At 48.3% G+C, this 19,839-nt stretch overlaps 1 protein-coding gene and 1 long non-coding RNA gene across 4 annotated transcripts in view; one reads left to right on the top strand and one right to left on the bottom strand.

Annotated features, from left to right (window-relative positions):
• LOC144825532 (uncharacterized) overlaps window positions 1-5,139 on the top strand; it is a 169,837-nt gene extending 164,698 nt beyond the window's left edge. For both annotated transcript variants that reach the window (XR_013609453.1, XR_013609454.1), the window contains exon 5: window positions 4,910-5,139. This is a non-coding gene — a long non-coding RNA (uncharacterized LOC144825532). The remainder of the gene's footprint in view (window positions 1-4,909) is intronic.
• The window catches only part of LOC144825506 (uncharacterized), a 337,701-nt gene that overhangs the window by 26,741 nt on the left and 291,121 nt on the right, over window positions 1-19,839 (bottom strand). For both annotated transcript variants that reach the window (XM_078684163.1, XM_078684164.1), the window contains one exon: window positions 13,338-13,403. In XM_078684163.1, coding sequence (XP_078540289.1) covers window positions 13,338-13,403 — 66 coding nt within the window. The remainder of the gene's footprint in view (window positions 1-13,337; window positions 13,404-19,839) is intronic.

Here is a 19,839-nt window from a genome sequence, read left to right as displayed (position 1 = left end):
GAGCTAATCAAGGCTCGAAACGCGTTTGGCTGATTGCAAAGGGAGTTACGAGGGCATTCTGAGCTGCGGCTGCCGGAGGCTGTGTGCGTTAACTCTTCCACGTGTGATCTCTCCTAGTGGGGCAACCTGGTGTTTTTTATATATATATATATATATATATATATATATATATATATATATATATATATATATATTTATATTCAGCACCAGGGCTGTTTGGGTCCCTGTCCTCGAGCCTTCATTGCGAGCACTGCCCGCCCATGGCCCGGCTGACACCCAGCCCTCCTTTAATTGAGGTCTACCTCCTTGTGTCTTTATCTTCCATACTTGACACGTTGTACTTCCTTCCTCATGGAGGCCTCTCATGACGATGTCTACCAAGATGAACAGTGGGAAGAGGATCAGTTAGCGGCCCTTCCCTGGGGTGACAATTTCTATGATGCTGTCAATGAATCTATCCACAAGGCTGTGGAGCAGGCCATAACCCCTCTTGAGGAGCAGCTGTCACGCAAGATTGACCAGGCTTGCAAACGGCTGGCCAGAGCTGCGCAAAACCTCTCCACAGGTCCCTCTGCCAGCGATTCTGCCGCCTCCCCCAAACGGGCTAGAGACGCTGGGACAGGTAATGATGCATTCTCCCGCTTTAAACAGGCTTTCTTCGCCAGTTGTGTTCCTCCAACCACCCCCCCCACTCCGGCTCCATCAGCTTTGCCCTCCACCTCAGCGGGCGGGGATCCCGGGGATCTGGGGGACGTGGACACCTCTCCTGAACAGTCCCACCCCTGGTTACCTTCTAAGTCGGCCACCGCCGCCAGTGAGACAAATTTATGTGCGGGCATGCTGGACCTGAACGATGTCCTTCATCCGCGTTCCTCTGACTGGGCCCCCTCTGAGACGCCCAATATGTGGTAAGCAGGACCTTCCGCCCGCTCAAACCTGCCACTCTGAATGGCCTTAGGGCAGATTGTCCCTGTCCTTCCTTGGAAGGGAAGGTTGCCGCCACTCCTGAAACTGGGCCTGCCACCAAAATTTTGGATATGGCGGAAGAAGCGAAGGTCTCGGGCTCCCTCATTTCTCCTGATCACTTCTCCTCATGGGCCCAGTGGGTTGTGATATTCCTCCGAAACGCCAACAGCGCGTTTTCCACTGAGAGGCGCAGGTCCCTCCTCATCAAGGTTGACCCTAAACTTGGGGACCTGGCGCACACCGAGGCAGGCCTTGTGGCCCAGGGAGGCCTCTTTGGCAAGCCGTTTATCAAGGAGCTCGGGAGGTTTGTTAACATCTTTACCTCCCTGGATAGGGCGCAAACTTCCATCTGGAAAGTGTTTCGTCCCCGGGTTTTCCGAGGGGCCGGTCAAGGTAGGGTCAGCTCGTCCAGCCCCCAAATCAGAACAGAGGGCAAGGTTCCACTTACGTACAGTACCAAGATCAGGCCCGTTTTGGAAATTTCTACCCCACCCGTGGACGACACAGGCAAGAACCGTGGTGGCTGCTCCAATTCGTCCGGTAAGTGTTCTCCTTTCTTCCCTTCTAAAAGAGGGGGGCCGTCTGGCACATTTTTTCCCAATGCGGACTTCTATCACGGGGGACGCTTGGGTTCTGCAGACAGTACAGGGCTTTCGTATTGAGTTTCTAGAACTCCTTTGCAGGTAACCCCGCCCACTTTGTTTTTCCAAGGCAGACGCCGTTTTGATCGACCAAGAGGTCCAGGCCCTTCTCCTCAAGGGAGCGATTGTAGAAACCCAGCCTCATCCCAGAGGTTTCCTCAGCAACCTCTTCCTGGTGGACAAAGTGGATGGGGGTCAGCGCCCGGTTATCACCTTGCGAGAATTTAACGAGTAGCTGGTTTACCGCCACTTCAAGATGGAGGGAATACACCTCCTTCTGGACATTCTCCGGCCGGGCGACTGAATGGCGCGTCTCGACCTCAAGGACGCTTACCTGTTGATTCCCGTATTTCCCCTGCACCGCCGGTTTCTTCAGTTTCCCTAGCGAGACAAGATTTACAAGTTTACCACCCTGCCTTTCTGCCTTTCCTCCCCCCCTGGTGTTTCACCAAGGTTTTGAGGCCAGTGATAGAGCGCCCTCGAGCGTCGGGCTCATTGTCTATCTAGACGACATCCTGCTGATGGCGCAGGGTCCCAGAACCCTCTCTCGTCATCTGCAGACAGCAGTGGATCTCCTTCAGAACCTGGGGTTTGTGATAAATGAGACCAAGTCCACCCTGACTCCCTCCCAGAGAGTAGTTTTCTCAGGTTTCTTAATAGCCTCAGTGGAGTCCACTCTCAGTCTTCCCTCGCGCAAAACGACGAAGATTCGCCACGAGATTCGGAGGGAGTTATCCATGGCTCAGATTTCCCTCAGACAGTTAGCTTGGATCGTGGGCCTCCTGTCGGCCTCCATCCAGGTGATTTTTCCCAGCCCGCTCCATTACAGGGCGCTTCAAAGACTCAAAGCGGTGCATCTCGACAAGGGCCGCCCTTATTCCTACAAGGTGAGTCTGACAGCGGAGGCCAGGGAAGAGCTTCAGTGGTGGCTCTCCAACATGGAGGCCTGAAATGGACGAGCCATTTTCAGTTCCGCACCAGATATCGTTATCGATTCTGACACGAGCAGATCCGGGTGGGGCACGACTTGCGGCGATTTCACCACGGGGGTGTGTGGTCTCCTTCGGAGCGACAGTTGCATGGTAAACAGCCATAACAACGCGGGCATTACCCCGCGCTGCTATTACAATGCTGCTTTTACAACGCAAGTCGTTACAACGACTTGCGCTGGAGGGCACTGTTGGATAGGGAATAGTTTAATTTTCTATTCCAACACCTTCCCTACTGTAACGTGGGCTGGAGTTGGAATAGAAAATTAAACTATTCCACTATCCAGTGCTTACAGCGCAAGTCGTTGTAACGACTTGCGTTGTAAAAACAGCGTTGTAATGGCACGCGGGGTAAAAGCCCGCGTTGTAATGCCATACAACCCAGTTACATATCAACTGTCTGGAACTTTTGGCGGGATCGTTTGCGATCAAATGCTGGACCAAGGACTCGGTTCAGTCCTGTGTCCTTCTCAAAATGGACAATGTCTCCGCAATCCGGTATATCAATCATTTGGGAGGCACTCGCTCGAGAGCTCTTTCGGATCTGGCGGCGAACTTTTGGCAATACTGCCTGGACCATCACATCTCTGTCACGGCGGAGTACCTCTCCGGCTAAGACAATCAGGTGGTGGATTTCCACACACGTCACTTTCACGACCTGAGCCTCTGGAAGTTACAACCGGGAGTGTTTGCGAACCTCCAGAGTCTCTGGGGTCCTTTCTCGGTAGACCTCTTTGCCTCTCACCTTGATCATCAGCTCCCCAGGTTTTACAGCTGGAGGCCAGACCCTCTGTCAGAGCAGACGGATGCTTTCCTCCAGGACTGGCAATCTGAAGCGGGCTATGCCTTTCCCCCGTTTGCGATGTTAACTCGGGTCTCGGCCCAGGTTCGTCGCCAGAAAGCGACCATTGTGCTCATTTCACCGATCTGGAGGTCTAAAGTTTGGTGTCCAGTTCTACTGGAACTTTATTGGGATTCTCCAATCCCACTCCCCCTCTTTCTGACTCTTCTTCTCAGTCCGGAAGGCTGTCCTCACCCGTTGACCGAGCAACGTTCCCTGGCTCTCATGATGTGGCAGATTACAGGGGACGATGGCCAGTCCCGGGCCTTTCGGGAGCGGCTGAGAATTTCTTGTCCAAGGCATGGACAGAGAGCACTCTCAAATGTTATCGATCCTCTTGGAGACGGTGGTGTCGTTGGTGTCTGCGACGGGGTTTCAATCCAGTGGCAACTGATGTGATCAACATCTTAAATTTGTTGGCCTCTTTGGCTGAGGACGGTCTCGCCTATAGGACCGTCAATACCTTCAGATCAGCCATTTACGCTGGTCACGTCTTGGTGGATGGATGTCCTGTCGGGGAACATCCTTTGGTTTGTTGCCTCCTTGGGGTATACGGCTCTCGCTTCCCCCGGAACCCCATTACTCTCAGATGTGGGATGTCAATGGGATTTTGAACCTCTTCCAATCTTGGCAACCAAATAGATTCCTCTCCAGGAGAGAACTATCGGCACAGCTAGCCATGCTGCTGTGTCTGATTTCTTGTAGATGAGTTTCAGACGTTAGAGCCCTGGATGTGCCTGGGAGAATTTTTTCTCCCACCTGTGTCACGCTTACCATACGTAGACGTACCAAGTGTGGGACGACTTCTGTCTCCTATCCTGCTTTTCCGGACTCTCCAAAATTGTGTGTAGTGGCATGCCTCAAAGCTTATGAGGAGATGACAGAAGAATTGAGACCCCCTGGGGAATGCCAGTTGTTCATAGCGCTCAAAAAGCCTCATAAGGGGGTGTCTTCCCCCACGATTGGCCGTTGGGTTCGTTGGATCATGCTGAAAGCGGGCATCGATTTACGAGCCTTTGGGGCTCATTCTACCAGAGGAGCTATGGCCTCCAAAGCTTTTACCCTGGGAGCTTGTCTTGAAGACATTCTGAATGCAGCGGATTGGTCTTCAGACTTTACCTTTAAGCGGTTTTACTTCAGACTGGTTATTGACATGGCTCAGTTGGTCGTGAGCAAGCTTTAAACAAGCATAATCCTCGCCTCCAGTCCTGACATAGAATGAAAAATTTCCTAGCTAACGTACCAGAAAGTTTCAATTCTATTAAGGACTTGGAGGCGAGGATTATCCCACCCAGGGTACAACTTGGTTGTCGCCTTCCCTCCCTCGTATTGGAGTAAGTAAGGTGTTAATTTCAACTATTGTACTGTACTCATGTGACTGTATTGTGATTATGTTTGTGCCCTGATATTTTCTTTAATCAGGCTTAAACCTTAACCACTCCTGTCGCTTACGCCTTTTCTTAATTTTCCAGGGGATTCGAATAAACAAGATTCATGATGTGGAGTTATTGGCTGACTGAGCGACGAAAGCGGAAGCAAGGTTGTAACAGAGGACTATCAGCACCTTGAGGACTCCTGATTGGTGCACTGGATGGGACACTCTATGTGTGGGCACTCTATTGTTTTGATGTTTATTCCCTATGGTTCATGGGAATAGTAGTAGTCTGACTTTGAAGTGGCTGCTGTCAATAAAGTGAAGAAAGATAAGCATAATCCTCGCCTCCGAGTCCTTAATAGAATTGAAACTTTCTGTTACGTTAGCTAGGAAATTTTTCATTCTTTTATCTCCCGCAATAGAGTTTTACAAAAACAATGACACAAAAGGCATTGACAAAGCCAACAGGCTGACAGACAATGCCAGACCTATTGGCTCTTCCAATGTTAATTTTTTTTTTTACATCGTTATAATATAAATGCAAGAAGCAATGTAACTATTTAAAAGGCTCTTTAGATGCGTTTCTGCCTTTTCAGGGCACAAGAAGAAAGAAACTCGTAGATGGTTTCCTAGCTCTTCTAGTTGACCAATTTGAGCCGATATGAGTCGGGCAATAACTTTCTATTTTTTTTAGAGTCAGATGGTTTGGCTCTCATCCACTGAACTGTTTGGCAGCAGCTGGCATTCCATTAATGGCACAGCAGTGCCAAACTTATACTGTTTAAGCCACAGAGGACAGTCTTGGCCACCTTGGAGGAGGAGGGTATGCAGTTTTGGGTGCTGGGAAGCCATGGCATCTGTCCTCATAAAATACTGTCTTCGTTCCTGGCTTTATCAGCTGCTGTACCAAGCAAGAATTAGCAAACCCAGTAGGTCTTGCTTTTGCAAGAGCTATTGGCTTTGTCAATGTCTTTTAGCCATGCTTGTACAGCAGCATGGCTGCAAGTTAGAAAAAGAAAGAGTTCTGATAGAGAGCGAGATGTTGGCAGCATCATCCACGGCGAAAGTGATGTCCGTGTCGCCTCGATAGGCTCAACGCGGCGTGCTGACATCTGTTCTTTTCTTTCAGCGCCAGCTAGCGCAGATCCGTGAAGAGAGCTACCCTTTGTCACTTTTGACTGGATTTTTTCGATGTTTTGTAGACGACTTTTGGTGTGTAGGTCTTTCTACAATGTCTAAGAAGACTTCTGGATTCAAACTGTGCTGCACCTGCCATCCTGCCATATCGCTGCCAGATCCACAATTAACTTGCCTCTGGTGCCTGGAGCGCTGAGCCATGGCTCCAGGGGCTTTGAGAGAGTGGTCCTGTAAGCTGTTTGCAGCCCGGCACTCGGCTCCACGCCGTTCACCCCAGAAGTCTCGTTCTCGGTCCCGGTCAAGAGGAAGGTCTGGGCACCTCTCTGGAGTCCTAAATCCTCGTCCTTCCTCTTCAAGTAGTTTGGTGAGTCAGGTAAGAGGCATAATAAATGCAAGAAGTCGAAGAGTGCTTCAGCTTCTTCCCGTCTCTCAGCCGACATGACGGAAGCGTCTCAACGCTCTAGGCCTCCTTCTGTGGAATCGGCATCAGGGTCGGTTCCCCACTTCCCTGCCTTTCCAGTAGCCAGAACAACCCCGTCCAGCTTAAAGAATTCTATAACGCCATGTGCCTCATCTTTGGGTGACCTGACCCTCCCAGTACGCCTTAAGGGCCCCGGAGGCTCAAAGGGAGCTACATCGGGTTCTGCGCCAGCGGCGCCGATGCCACCCCATTTAAATTTCGTAAATGCCTTCAGAAACATTGGCATCTCCTACTAGCAGACAGGATGTTGACACACTTTATATCCAGTATACCAAATGTTGCATTTAAAAAGGGCAGAACATTTAAAAGCCTATTGAGCCCAAGTTATCCTACACATGGATTGCGGAGTAACTGTATGACTCAACACACAATAGGATTTTATAAATGCGGTCACTGTGAGATCTGTAGGTGAGCTCTGGACAAAACCAAACAGTTCAGCAATGGTGAAACAGAGGATTATGAGTTGAGAATATAATACAACATTTGTAGTATACATTATTGTTTTCAAATGTGGTCCTATTTATGTTGGAGGTATGATAAGGAGCCAACTGGAGAGGGTTGGAGAGCACATGAAGGCATTGAAAACTAATGACACAAGATATCATGCCACGGAATATATTGCTCAGATACAACATAAGAGTTTTACGTTTTTTAGAATAGATGTGATCTGGGACCCCAGAGGGGGCAATAGAGAACTAAGTCTCAGACATAGAGAAGCAATGTGGATAATGCAATTGAAAGTGGTTGATAAGGGTCTGAACAATGATCATGAGTTGCAATACTTTTGGGGGGGACTGATGTTATTTGCAATATCGAATGAAATATGAATTTGGCATATTTGCTTCTCCTTCACAAGGTCAAAATGTTTCTCTGGGTACTGTGGAACATTACGTTGCTATTAACTTTGACAGGCTCCACAACCAGGCCCCACAACTAGGTCTGAAGAGATTAAACTAATGGGTTTCACTAGAGGTTACAAGTATGACACAAGTTACCAGTTTGTGTTGATTACAGGTATTATGATGTGATGACCCTGAGCCCATTAGTATGGTGAGGATGCAAGTTACCAGGTTAACTCTAGATAGAGTTTGTACAGTTTGGAGAATAGTTAGACAATGTGGATTGCAGAGATACAGACGAGGAAATTGCTAGAGGGTGCCGGGAAAATTGTCCTGCTACTAACACAACATGAGATAAGCTGTACTTTTAAGGTTCTAATAATTGAAAGAGCTGGATTGATAGAGATGGGTAGAACAGTGGAATACTTAATTGGGACACAGTACATGTACACTGGTAAAAAGTCTTTCTCAGTTCCGGTAGATGTGCAAAGATCGTGCCTGAGGTAATTCACATTGTGCTGGGTTTCCACTGAGTCAGGCACACTTGATTGAGACAACTTTGAAAGGAACACCAATTTGTTTATGAGCTCGGATTGGATCAGCATTAAAAAATTGCCCCTACACGGGACACCATGAATAAACGTGTACACACGACGGGGTGGATTAAACAGTGTAATATCCAATTGGGATACGGTACATGTATGGTAGATTTTCAAAGATGGTGCATGAGATAATTCACACAGTGGTGGGTTGCCATAGAGTCAAGCATACTAGATTGAGGCCACTTTGAAAGGCACATCAGTCTGCCTTTCAGCTTGAATTGGATCAGTATTTAAAGACATTTAAAGCTCGCACCTACACGGGATGAAGGGAATAGACGCATACAAGCTAAAGGGGATTTTGGTATTGTGTCGGGTGAGTGCTTGAGAATTGGTGATCTATTCACTTTGCAAATGCCCACGTTTACTTATTTCTGATACGCGACTCTGTTTTTATGTTTGTCTGTAGATAAGGTGAACAGACCTTGCCAGGAGGAAAATACGTGAATGCTTGTCGCAGTACTCTTGCAGGATTACTTGGGTGAGTGTATAGGTGTGTGGTTACGGCATTGAGCTCAGAGAGATGGGGGTTATTGAATAGTTTAGCTGAAATGATATTTCTTCAGAACTATTTGAAATTTGATTGAACTCCCGGAGAGGGATATTGATCCGGATGATCAAAATGAAATTTTACCATGCAAATATATAGATTGTAAGCAATGTATTGGCATAATCACTGAGTTGGTTTACTTTTTTTGTAGAACACGAGGATGTCTTGTGAAATATAACAGGTATCCCGATTCTGCATTGGCATCCGTGGTGGTGATTTTGGCATGACATGGGGCACTATACATTGTGACCGTGGGTGTGGTGCTTTAATTTCATTAGAGATCAAATTAACAATTAAATAGGGTGGACTTCATGATGTTGTGGCAGTATGGCAAGCATGCATGGGGCATCATGTATTGCCTTGGTTGAGAAAGAGAAAAGAGATAATAAAAGAGAAAATTACCTCACCTTAGACTTGGTGAGAATCAAATCTCGATCGTAGAATGTAACATACCATTAGAATGTATGAGATATTGAAATACAATGCTTTTTACCACATTTTTGCAGTTTTCCTTTTTTAAAGGAAGTATGGAATAAGAATCGCGGAATTGGTCTTCCGCAATGTGGTTGTCACATAATGCTTCCTTGTTTACACGATGAAGTCACAGGGTGAATTTTCCTGTTTATGGATTGTAGAGGGTATAACACAGAGGTTATTTTGTTAGTAATTTTAGCCAGGATGAAGTTGTAATCATGTTGAAACATGTGTTGGCTAAGAACGGCTAAATTGAAAATATTCAAGATAATAAAGGATTTATAACCATCAAGAGCAGCAACAATGACTGAAGACTGATTGCGCCATTTATGTTTACAATTTTGCGTGTGATCAAGGCTGTGTAATGTAAATAAATTAAATGCCTAGAAGAGTAACACAACATGTAATAGTGCCAGTGTCCAATGGAAGGGGAACCAAAGACCAGCGGGAGGGACAAATAAAACCAAACCACCACTAACAAGCAAGGATTTCAGGCTGGCAGAAAAAGAATAAATAACAAATGATGGGTGTTTTTAAAGCACACAGAGTAGATACAGTATGTCTCGAAGAGATAGCGCATGCGCTGCCTATGCAAGACCTAAAAAACTGAAGACAATAGGTGATAATATATATCCAGAGATGGTGGCTTAGGGGCTGTATGACTCTTGTGCCTGGTTTTATGTCCATGGTCCATGTCCTAGGGTGAGATGCTCACATGCTCCTTGTGTGGGGGTGATATACTCATGGTCTTTTGCAGTAGGTTGAGATTCTCACACTCCCCACTTGTAAGAATGATATGGCCTTGGTCTCTGTTCTAGGCTGTGAACGTATAGCACACAGTGTGCAGAGGTATTTGTATTTATTTGAACATAAAGGTTTTCAAACAGACGTGCTAAAGTTAAAAAATCAAGTCCCTTCAACAGATCAGCATCATAAGAGTTCAGAGGTGGTGATGCATAAAGGCAAAGAGGTAATAGCTGACAGTGAACAGTGGGAAGCAAACATACAGTACCGTATATTATATGTTTTAAATGTTTGTATCATTGTCTTTACATGAATCTGCTGAAACCCGGCATGGCATAGGTATGTGTTTGAAATGACCATCTTTGTGTGATTTCCCCCAGATTTTTGCCTTGACTGTTTTTGTTGGCCATAGAACTCTGTACACTTTACCCCTGCAAGCCAGCGGTAAAGTGTTTGGGCTCCTCCTGTAAATATGATGACATTGATATAGACCTGATTGGCACACTTAACTTACCTATGAGTTCTCCTATATGGTACCAAGTGTACCCAGGGACTGAAAATTAACTACCATTGGGCTGCAGCACTCACTGTGCTACCCACTACAGGAGCAGTGAAAAACGTGTCTTGGCCTACCATTGCAGCCTGGCAGAGTAGGTTTTAAACTTCCAATTTGACCCGTCAAAACAAACCCTGTTGACAGGCCAAAAAACGTTCTTTTAAATACTAATAAGTTGCCCCTAATGTAGATCGGAGTACCCATAAAGGCAGGGTGTATGGTATTTAAAATTATGGCAAGTAAGCGTTTAATGTTCCACAAATCCTTACAGTGTCTTGCCACTATTTTCACTGTAGCAGGTTTGGTTGTTCCACAGGAAAGCAATGAGATGCAAATTAAATACTAATAGTGTATCTTGAGAATGGAACTAGCTAGAAAAATAATTAACTATTGTTATATGGCCCTCTGTGTCATTGTTGACATTGCTAAGTTAGCCTCAGCTCTGCTGCCATGATGCTGCTTTTGCGCACGTTTCTACATGCCTTTATTTTGCAAGACTCTGTTTATGCCTTTCACATGAGAACTGTCTGCCTTTCGCGTTCTCTGCTAGTTCCTGGAGTTTAGTCTGAACACAATGTGCAAAGTCGATAAAAATGCCCCTTGGTATTCTGTTCTTGTCAGTCCCTAGCACCTAGACAAAACATGCTAAATACAGCTGCACTGCTGGAAACTCGTGCTTTGATATTACGGTGATGCAGGTTGTCCAAACCCACACTTGGAGAGAGACCTTTCCATAGAGAAGAGCTATGCTGTTCCTTTGATTTATATTTTCTATCTAGGCTCTACGGTATGCGGTCTGCTGACAAAGCCCAGAGATCTTATTTTATATAATAAAACTTCTTCCAACCAAGGGGAGGGTGGTTAGGGCTTATAGTCCTTTTTCCACGGTCTGTATATGATGACATCCCCCCTTTATATTCTATGGAATTGTAACAATGCTAATTGTTCTGAATTTATGCATTTCGCTGCTGGTAGTGGCTCGTATACTGCATTATAGAGCACAATAGTTCAAATAAACACTTGTGAACTATTGCAGTGACTCTGCCAATTCTTATTGTGGACAAGTACGAGTGAGTGAGCGAAAGGGTATGTCTTACTACTGCGATTCCTGAGAGAGTCAGGAGTGTTGTGTTCTGAGTTGTCTAATCATTTGTAGCTTTGTGATTATATAGGAGAACGAATTAGACACTATAGCTAGTCGTTTTTAGGATTTTGGGTACTAAGGTGGTAGGAAGGTACAACCCCTATACACCGAGGTCCTGTTTTCCCGCACATAGTTCTGTGTATGTGCAGAATCTCCGCAGCACTATTTTAAATAAGTATTAATAATCAACCAATCTGAGACCTCAAGAGCCCTAAAGGACTGGACCTTGTCTCTGTCTTGTACGCAGGTCAAAGAAGTAGACTCCAAGTATCATAAAGCTGCCCTTCTGTTTACGCTGCTGGAATATAACAAGTTACAAGAGGCCTTTTCCTGTAGCTGGCAACTGGACCTGCATTATTGCAGTTATTGTGATTATTACTTAAGGTGGGTACATACCCCCTACCCATCAGCTAATAACCCAATTTGTTACAGTATGCAAATAGCTATTCTTGGATAGGACTCGGTAGAAATGGGGATGTCTGATATCTGGGCTTTCTAATCCTGAGAAGTTGCTCTTGAGGTACACTTGAAGTGCCGAATGGAGGAGGTGGCTAAAATAAGTGACCTGGCAGTGCATATCATATTAGGGAACCGAGCATTTCAAGTGATTTGACTCTTGAGGGGACTCGAATTGGTGCGATCAGTGGGCTCCAGTTGGTTGACAATGCGAATGAGAAGGAAGCAGCCAGTGTGTACTGAAAAAAGTTATGAAGGTGAAGTGCTGTCTATGGGTTTTGGTATACTACCATAGTATTACATTTCTAATAACAGCCTACAAAAATATCAGCTGCAGAATGTGGACTGCCACTATATCAGCAAAAATGTATATATTTACTTTTCTTAACTCCACATCTACTTACCTTAACAAAATACTGTCCTTAATTTTCTGCAGTCAGTATTTTTGTAGGTCAGCATTTATGAGCTCGATATTCTGACACACAGCCATGGTTGTGCAGGAGGGTTAGTAATTCGTACTTTGCCTCCTGGGTAAACATTGTTTACCACGCTTGTAAAACAACGCATGCCATTACAACGCGGTCGTTACAACGACCGCGTTGTTACATTATATACCATTACCACACAAGTCGGAACAATGACTTGCTGTAGGGGGCAGAAGGTGTTGGATTTAAAATCATACAAATCATCATAAAATGGTCATTTCATCAGAATCGGTCCGTTGTAACAGAATCTGGCAATAGATATTGCAATTAGATATGGACAGTTAGATTCTGTTACAACGGACCGATTCTGATGAAATTACCATTTTATGATGATTTGTATGTCTTTCACATATGTCACTGTCTCTTGTGTTTTGTATTTGTAATTTTTAATTAGGACCCTTTGATTCCATTATTGCAATTTTTACGCTTCTTGAAATTGTTGTTTTAATAAAATTACAGTTTTATGCATCTGTTGAGTCAATCCCTGATGTGCTTGTGATTAATTGTTGGGTCCTGGCGTTTGGATAGATGTGAGATCCTGGTTGTTTGGCTGAGTTCATTTATATCTGAGTAGGAACAAAGGATATGTGGTAATCTTAAGAGGCCCAAGAGAGTTTCCTGTTGATTGTACTTTCCGTACCCTGTCTCTTGGGTAGTGGAGTAACTCCCCTTTTTTTCATAGTGTGAGAGAGAGGCCTGTACTCTGTATGAGTGTGTGTGGGTTAAGCAGTTGGCTGTGTGTATGAGACCCAACCTGTGTGAGGGTGAATCCCTTAGCTTTCTGAGTGTTGGCTTCGACACTGAGGCTCTGTGTGTCTGATGGTGAGGCTCGCGCTGTGTGTGTATGCCTGAGTTTTTGTGGCTAAGACACATGAGCTCTCTACGTGGTTTTGGAGAGGCACTAGACACTGATCGAGAGTGTGTGAGAGTGAGATGCTTGGGCTATGGCTGTATGTTTTATGGAGACAGATTCCGTCAGTGTGAAAGATACACCGAGGTTCCCTTCATGTGGGGGTGAGATGCTGATTCTGAAAAGCTCCGGAAGTTGCAGGGCACTCACCTCGCTCTCAAAGGCCCCGTGCTCCAGTAGCGCTGTAGCCACTTTAACCATCTCTCTCAGCTTCCTCTGTGGAGATAGAAGAGGAGACAAGTGGGAGAAAAGAGAAACCGTGAGACCACTGACTGATTCACATACAGGTCAAAAAAGTCCAACAGGAATTTAAGTCTCACCTCTAAGCGGGGAAGTAAAGGACACTGGCAGGTTTTTGTTATTGGAGACAGTTGAGTGTCAGAATATCATAAAAAAATATCGTCCTACAAAAATATCTGAGCCAGAGTATCTACTACCACAGTATTGTGAAGATAAGCATAGAGAAGTATAGTTTTATCATTCTCAATTACACATGTTCATAGAAAGACATGTATTGCCAATGTACACATGGGTTAAGAATAGTAAATCTATACTTACCTACACACACACACACACTTCAATATTCTGGCTATAATATTCTGATAGAATACCAAAAGGCTCAATAAGCAGGATAGACGGAAGACCACTTGAGTGGGAAGGAAGTGGACCAGAGGCATGGCGTGTCGTAGGGGGTTGAAAGGTTTTCCATCAGAGAACTACACAGTTCTGATACAGCACACCCCACACAACACTTCTGGTACTGAGCCCTGATGGCCACCACTATTGTTGTGGTGGCTCCCATTGAGCCAACCAGGCTTGACCACAGTGGTTTCTCAGCCCAGCGCCTCCCAATGATTCCCCTTGCCCCCACTTGACCACATATTTCCCCAAAACCTTCTTCCACCCATTCATATATGTCAAGAGGCTCCAATATATGGAGAAGGAAGGATACTAGGGCATTGCCCAGAAATGCATGGCATTATTTGATAGATCACAGATCCACGTCTGGAGAAGAATTTGCTCAGACATTGCAACTTATTACAAGAAGCATGGGCTACCCAACAAACACCATCATCTGCCCTTTCATTATGAGAAACAGCAGATAACATTCCTTCTAATTATATCAATATTTTATAATGTGTATCTATATATATTACATAGGCAACGATAGCTCCAGTGTTGTGGTTAGGTCAGAGTTTCAATAGGGAAGCAAGTGTTTGTTACTTAATAACGTTAATGCTATAGATGAATCTGCATGAAACTTTCCAAAAATAGTACATCTACTTTGGGTTCCTCAATGTAAGTTAGAGCAGATCTGTCAAGTAGAGGCTAACGAAAAGTGGGGGTCCCAAAAGTGCCATTTACCCATTTTAATTTCTGCAAGGTTCATTGCCTATGATACAGAAGGATTTTGGATGTTTTCATTTAGTGTAAATTCGTTAAGTAGTTTCTAAGAAATTCTCACTTAAAATGGTGCTTGAGTTGAGCATGAAGAAGTTACATTTTAGAGCTATTTGGACCATTAACTCTCGAAGTTCTGCGGATCCAGATATGTGGACCTCTGTGGGACAAAAGTTTTTAAAAAACCAAATACTGTGATATGATTTGCTGGCAGCAACATCAGACGAAAATGTTGCAGTTGCCATTACAAGACTTGGAGACGCAATCCCCTTTTACGGAACCAAAAATGTTAAGGGCACATAAGGAGACAGAGTGAGCACACCGCAACCACCATGTCCATGATGGAGGCCCCTAGAGAACTCCCTTGTAGTCAGGAGGGGCCAATTATCTACACAAAAATCATGATGCTGGAGTCCTGTGAATGATACCAAGGACTATCAATGATTTCAAAGTTTCAGTCAGCTGAAGAACAGAATATGCATGGTGAACTTTTGACCTGGCTAGGAACTGGGAACATGATCTGAACTGGTAACTGTATAACTGGTGTAAAGAAGAAGGGAACTCTTTCTTATTATGTAAAGATATTAGGGTTTTGCCAAGGTCAAGCTACTGTTTTGAAGCAACTGTTTAAAAAAAGCTTACCGCTAATAGGATATTGCAGCCTGGTCCTCGAGATCAGTTCATAAACTGGATGAGGGAACAGATGTAATTGAATGTGCTTATGAAGGTTTTCATTGGGGGGCGTGGCCAGCCAGCCAACATGGTGGACGTGCCTGAGTAGAGCTCCATCCTTAGACCCCTTACTTATCCTATAATTTGTCCTATAGAGGTGTTTCTCCGTGCCTACTGCGGGGAACTGGTGTGGGGGCACAGCGGGGAGCCTGTGAAGTCTGGCGGATCTCGGCTTAGAGCTGTGGTGTCTGAAGGCTGGCGAAGGAAGCGAGACACGCGACGGAGAGGTGCGAAAACAGCCCTGGGGCCTGGCGGCCGTTGAAGGAGCTGGGCGCCGCTGTGTTCGGGGCCCTGACGCCCTGCGAGCCCCGCCGTGGACCCGGGGCTTCTAGGAGGTGTGTGCGGAAAGGCAGTCGGCCGTGACGACCGGAGGAGCGGACAGCTGGAGGGTGAGACGGCACCAGCAGAGGACGCAGCGACTTCTGCGGCCGACGGAGACCGGGACCTGGTGCCTCCCCCCGGAGCCTAAAGTCAGTGAGGCTCTGCGGGCCCATCGCCCGCGGAGCGGCCGGCGCGCGGAAGATGCAGACACTGCTGGGTGGCCCACACGGTGAGGAGCGGGACCCGGAGCGGACGGGAGGAGCCCCGTGGAGGAGCCGCCGCATGGTGGAGGGTGTCGTTGAGGCAGCGGTTGCAGGGCCCAGAGGCCCCGGATGGTGGACTGGGAACCCAAGATCTGAACGCTGCACTGTTGGACTGTGGGCCATGCTGCTCCTGAACTGTCAGAGCGAGGAGCGACCTGAACCTGGGGCCCGATGCCTGGCCTGTTTCACGTCGGGGGAGCTGGGCTTGAGGCTGCCTCGGGGGAGTCTGTGGGGAGAGGCCGCTCAGGTGACAGCGGCGGTCAGAGGTGTTTGTCCCTGGGCCTGGCCGTGACTCGGCAATATCCTGGTCGGCACAGCAGAGGAGCAAGGCGCTGTGTAGGGTGAGGAGACAACAGCGACAGCCCGCCGCTGGAAGCGCTTTGGCCTGGCCGAGCGGCCATGCTTGGTGCCCCCTAATCGCAACCTTTCCGGAATGGGTTACGTAGTTGCAGCCTGACATACTGTGGCCTGGACGCCATTTTGGTTTTGATGTAGGCGCCATCCTAGCTGCTACTGTTCCTTGAGGGGCCCACCTCTGATGCGCGATTAGCGCCACGCACGGGGAAGGAGCCGGGCGTCTGGCACTGGGCTGGGCGAGTTGAAGCCCTCCATTGCGACGCTGTGGGTCCTTCTGCCTGAAGACATTTGGGTGACGCTGGTGCACTTTGCTGAGGAGGGAGAATTGGCAAAGAGGCCCTTAGTGAAAGTGGGGGTGCACATCTGCCGAACGGCGTGGTGGAAGTTGGACGATTGTCGGAGGCACCCCCAGGGTCGACATCGGATATTTGGTGCTGTGGTCCTGGCGGAGTTGGCGCCTAGCACGTGTGGGCAGTACACCTCGTTGCGGCTGGTGCCACTGGGCTGGTGAAGCGGCCTCTCCTCTAGGGCTCAGGTGGGGGCCTGGTGCTGGGCGACTGATGGCTGCCGGCAGGCGTGGATGCCTTTGGCGCAGCAACTGGCGATGGGCAGGCTCAGGGACAAGTCCCTACAGAAGCAGCAGGTGGCTGACGGGCCAAGCTCCTTGCACGGACAACAGAGTGATAATATGGGACCAGCGGCAGCTCTTGCGGCCAAGATGGACTCCGTGCTGGCCGCGGTGGAGCACATAGGTACCACGCTGGACCAAAATAAGGTATCCCTGTAGGCCCGAATTGATAAGGTCACATCTGACTACACTCTTCTTCACGCCGATCACCGCAAGCTGTCGGAGTCTGTTGCTGGGCAGCGCCAGCCACTTCAAGAGCTGCAGCCTGTGGTGCAGAATCATGCTTCGGCGCTTCAAGACATTATAGACAGGGTCCATGTGCTGGAGGATCTCATTGAGGATGCGGAAGGACTCTCCCGACGTAACAATGTTCGGGTGGTCGGGCTCCCGGAGGGCGAAGAAGGGAAAGACCCGGAGCGGTACACCGAGAACTGGCTGCGGGCCCTTCTACCCTCGGGAATGTTGTCCCCGCACTTTGTGATAGAAAGAGCGCACAGGGTGGGGGCGGAGCTTGCCAGCGTCGATGGTGGACGTCTAGGTGCAGAGCTCTGCACCATTGCCCAACATAATCCTGCCAAATATCCTTCATCAACGGAGTGCGACGGTCACTGGAGGGGGTGTCACCCCTTGGAATCTGGCGACTACATTTGAGGCAACTCCCGGTGAAAATTGATAAGCGGAGACGACATTGCGGACTGACGCGGCATTCCACGCGGACCAGGCCACAATCCCCGGTATTTCCTAGAGGGCTGTCCGGTCTACGTCGCCCGACGTGCGGCAGGTGTGGAGTGACAGAGCCCGGTCTTGCCGGAGCCGCAATAAGGAGCAGGACGCTGCAGACGGAAACCAACTGCGGGAGCCACAGAGTGCAATAGTGGTCACTGCGGAATACAAGGTCGGGTGAATAAACCTGTGTATCGCCCAATACTGGTGGGAGACCTGGCGAAAGCCTGGATTTGACAGTGCGCCGGGCCGGAAGATTATTGCCGCCTTTGCTTGCATGCTTCTCGAGCCTACGGCGCTGTAGCCGGAGCGACCCCGGACCCTGGCCCGGAGGCGCCGCCGGGTGCGCAGACCCTACATTGAGAGTGCGTGTGCTGGATTGCCCCCGCGCGACTGCCGCTACTGAGAGTGGGCCCCCCCAGGCAGGTGCCCTTGGCGACTTGCTTCCACAACGACTGGGGATGGATACAGCCTGGACACAAGAGGGCTAACACGAAGAACAGGCCACTGCGGGGGTGAGAGGTGAGGACGCGGGACTGAGGGAAGGTGGTGAGGAACGGAATAGCTGAAACGTTGCTCCTCCCCCCTCCCCGCCATTTTGTTATGCAGGGCCGGGATACTGGGCCCCCGCCACCGAATCTTCCACTGCGGAGGGGTGCTAAGTGCTGCAGCTCCTGCTGGAGCATAGTGGATGCCTGATTGGACTGTGTCTGCGCGCTAGGTATTGCTGCTTTTGGGAGCGTGCCTGCACCTGGCGACGTGCTTTGGCGACGAGGTGTGATTGCCCCTACAATGGTCAGTGCACGACGCACTTGTATATGACACTGTGACTACACCACTGAGCGGCGTGGCCGGGAGTACAGGGGGCGGCTTATCTTGATCATCATAGCGCCAAGCCCCTCGAGACACTAGTAACCAGACCGGGTGGGAGCTCTAGGGTGGTGACCACACTGGTACGCAGGAGCGAGCTGATACGGGATTGGCGGATAGAGCACCCCTCTGGACTTGGTTTCTACCCCAGTGAGGTGTGTTCACCATGGGCAAGGGCGACAGAACCCAGACCAAGTTGACATTCGACCAACGACGGACGAAGGTGCCGGAGGCCCAGGCACCCGAATCATCACCGCGGGGTGGCACCCCTGAGGGCTCACTATGTGCGGATATAAGAGAAATGCTGGTGTCCATGGAGAAAGGCCTACAGGACAGCATGGCATCCATTGGCTCCAAACTCGATGCCCTCACTTACCGGATGGACCGTAAGTCAGAACGGGTGGACAAACACGCGGAACGGCTTGACATGTCTGAGAGGCGTCTCACGGAAGTGGAGGAAGCCCAAACGGAGTGGGACAAAGACCGCAAACAGTTTAGTAGACTACTCCAGGTAATCCAGGATAAATCGGAGGACTTGGAAGTCCGCTCGAGGCGCTCGAACATTCGAATTACGGGAGTATCGGAGACGACGCAAACCGGAAAAATGGAACTCTTTGTGGAGAAACTCCTCATTGCTATTTTGGGAGAGGACGTCTTCTCGACGATGTTTATTGTGGAAAGAGCTCACCGCACGCTGGGGCCTCGGCCTCGCCCGGGGGCGCTCCCACGACCGATAATAGCAAAACTATTGAACTACAGGGACAGAGACACAGCGTTGCGGGTGGCTAGAGACAAAGGGAAACTGCAGTACGAAGGTATGGACATCTCCTTATATCCCGAATTTACTGCGAAAGTCCAAGAGGAAAGACAGCACTTTGCCCCGTACAAGAAGCAACTTCGTGAACTAGGGCTGGACTACGCGATGATGTACCCTGCGAAACTGTAGATCAATAGACAGGGTCACTCACATTACTTCACGGACCCCAGGGAACTCCGGAAATCCTTAAAGGAATGGGCAAAGGAACGGAGGAACAGCCCGAGAGGTCAAGATGGAGAACAAGACGGGGCCTTCCCAATTGGATGAGCAGGACGAGTGATACTGCGATTACTCGGGCCATCTCACTGTCTGTCGGGGGAAGCTGAATACGGGGATGTATGCTGAATCCCCTACTGCAGTGCACCCTGAGAACTGTTCGGCATCAACTTATGGACCGTAAGGGCGCGTACCCAGTGCAGTGCTGCCAAGGCTGGGTGAGATCATTTCATTATATTTGTGTTCCCCAACAGATATGTTGAACAAATTATTAGTATGCGACCTTGGTTGCAGAGTGTACTCTATTGCAAGTAATAGGTGAAC

This window comes from Lissotriton helveticus, chromosome 1_1 (genome assembly GCF_964261635.1).
Source record: "Lissotriton helveticus chromosome 1_1, aLisHel1.1, whole genome shotgun sequence".
NCBI classification, from domain to species: domain Eukaryota; kingdom Metazoa; phylum Chordata; class Amphibia; order Caudata; family Salamandridae; genus Lissotriton; species Lissotriton helveticus.
The sequence above is the reverse complement of the archived record's forward strand: the minus strand, read 5'-3'. Positions and strand labels throughout refer to the sequence as shown.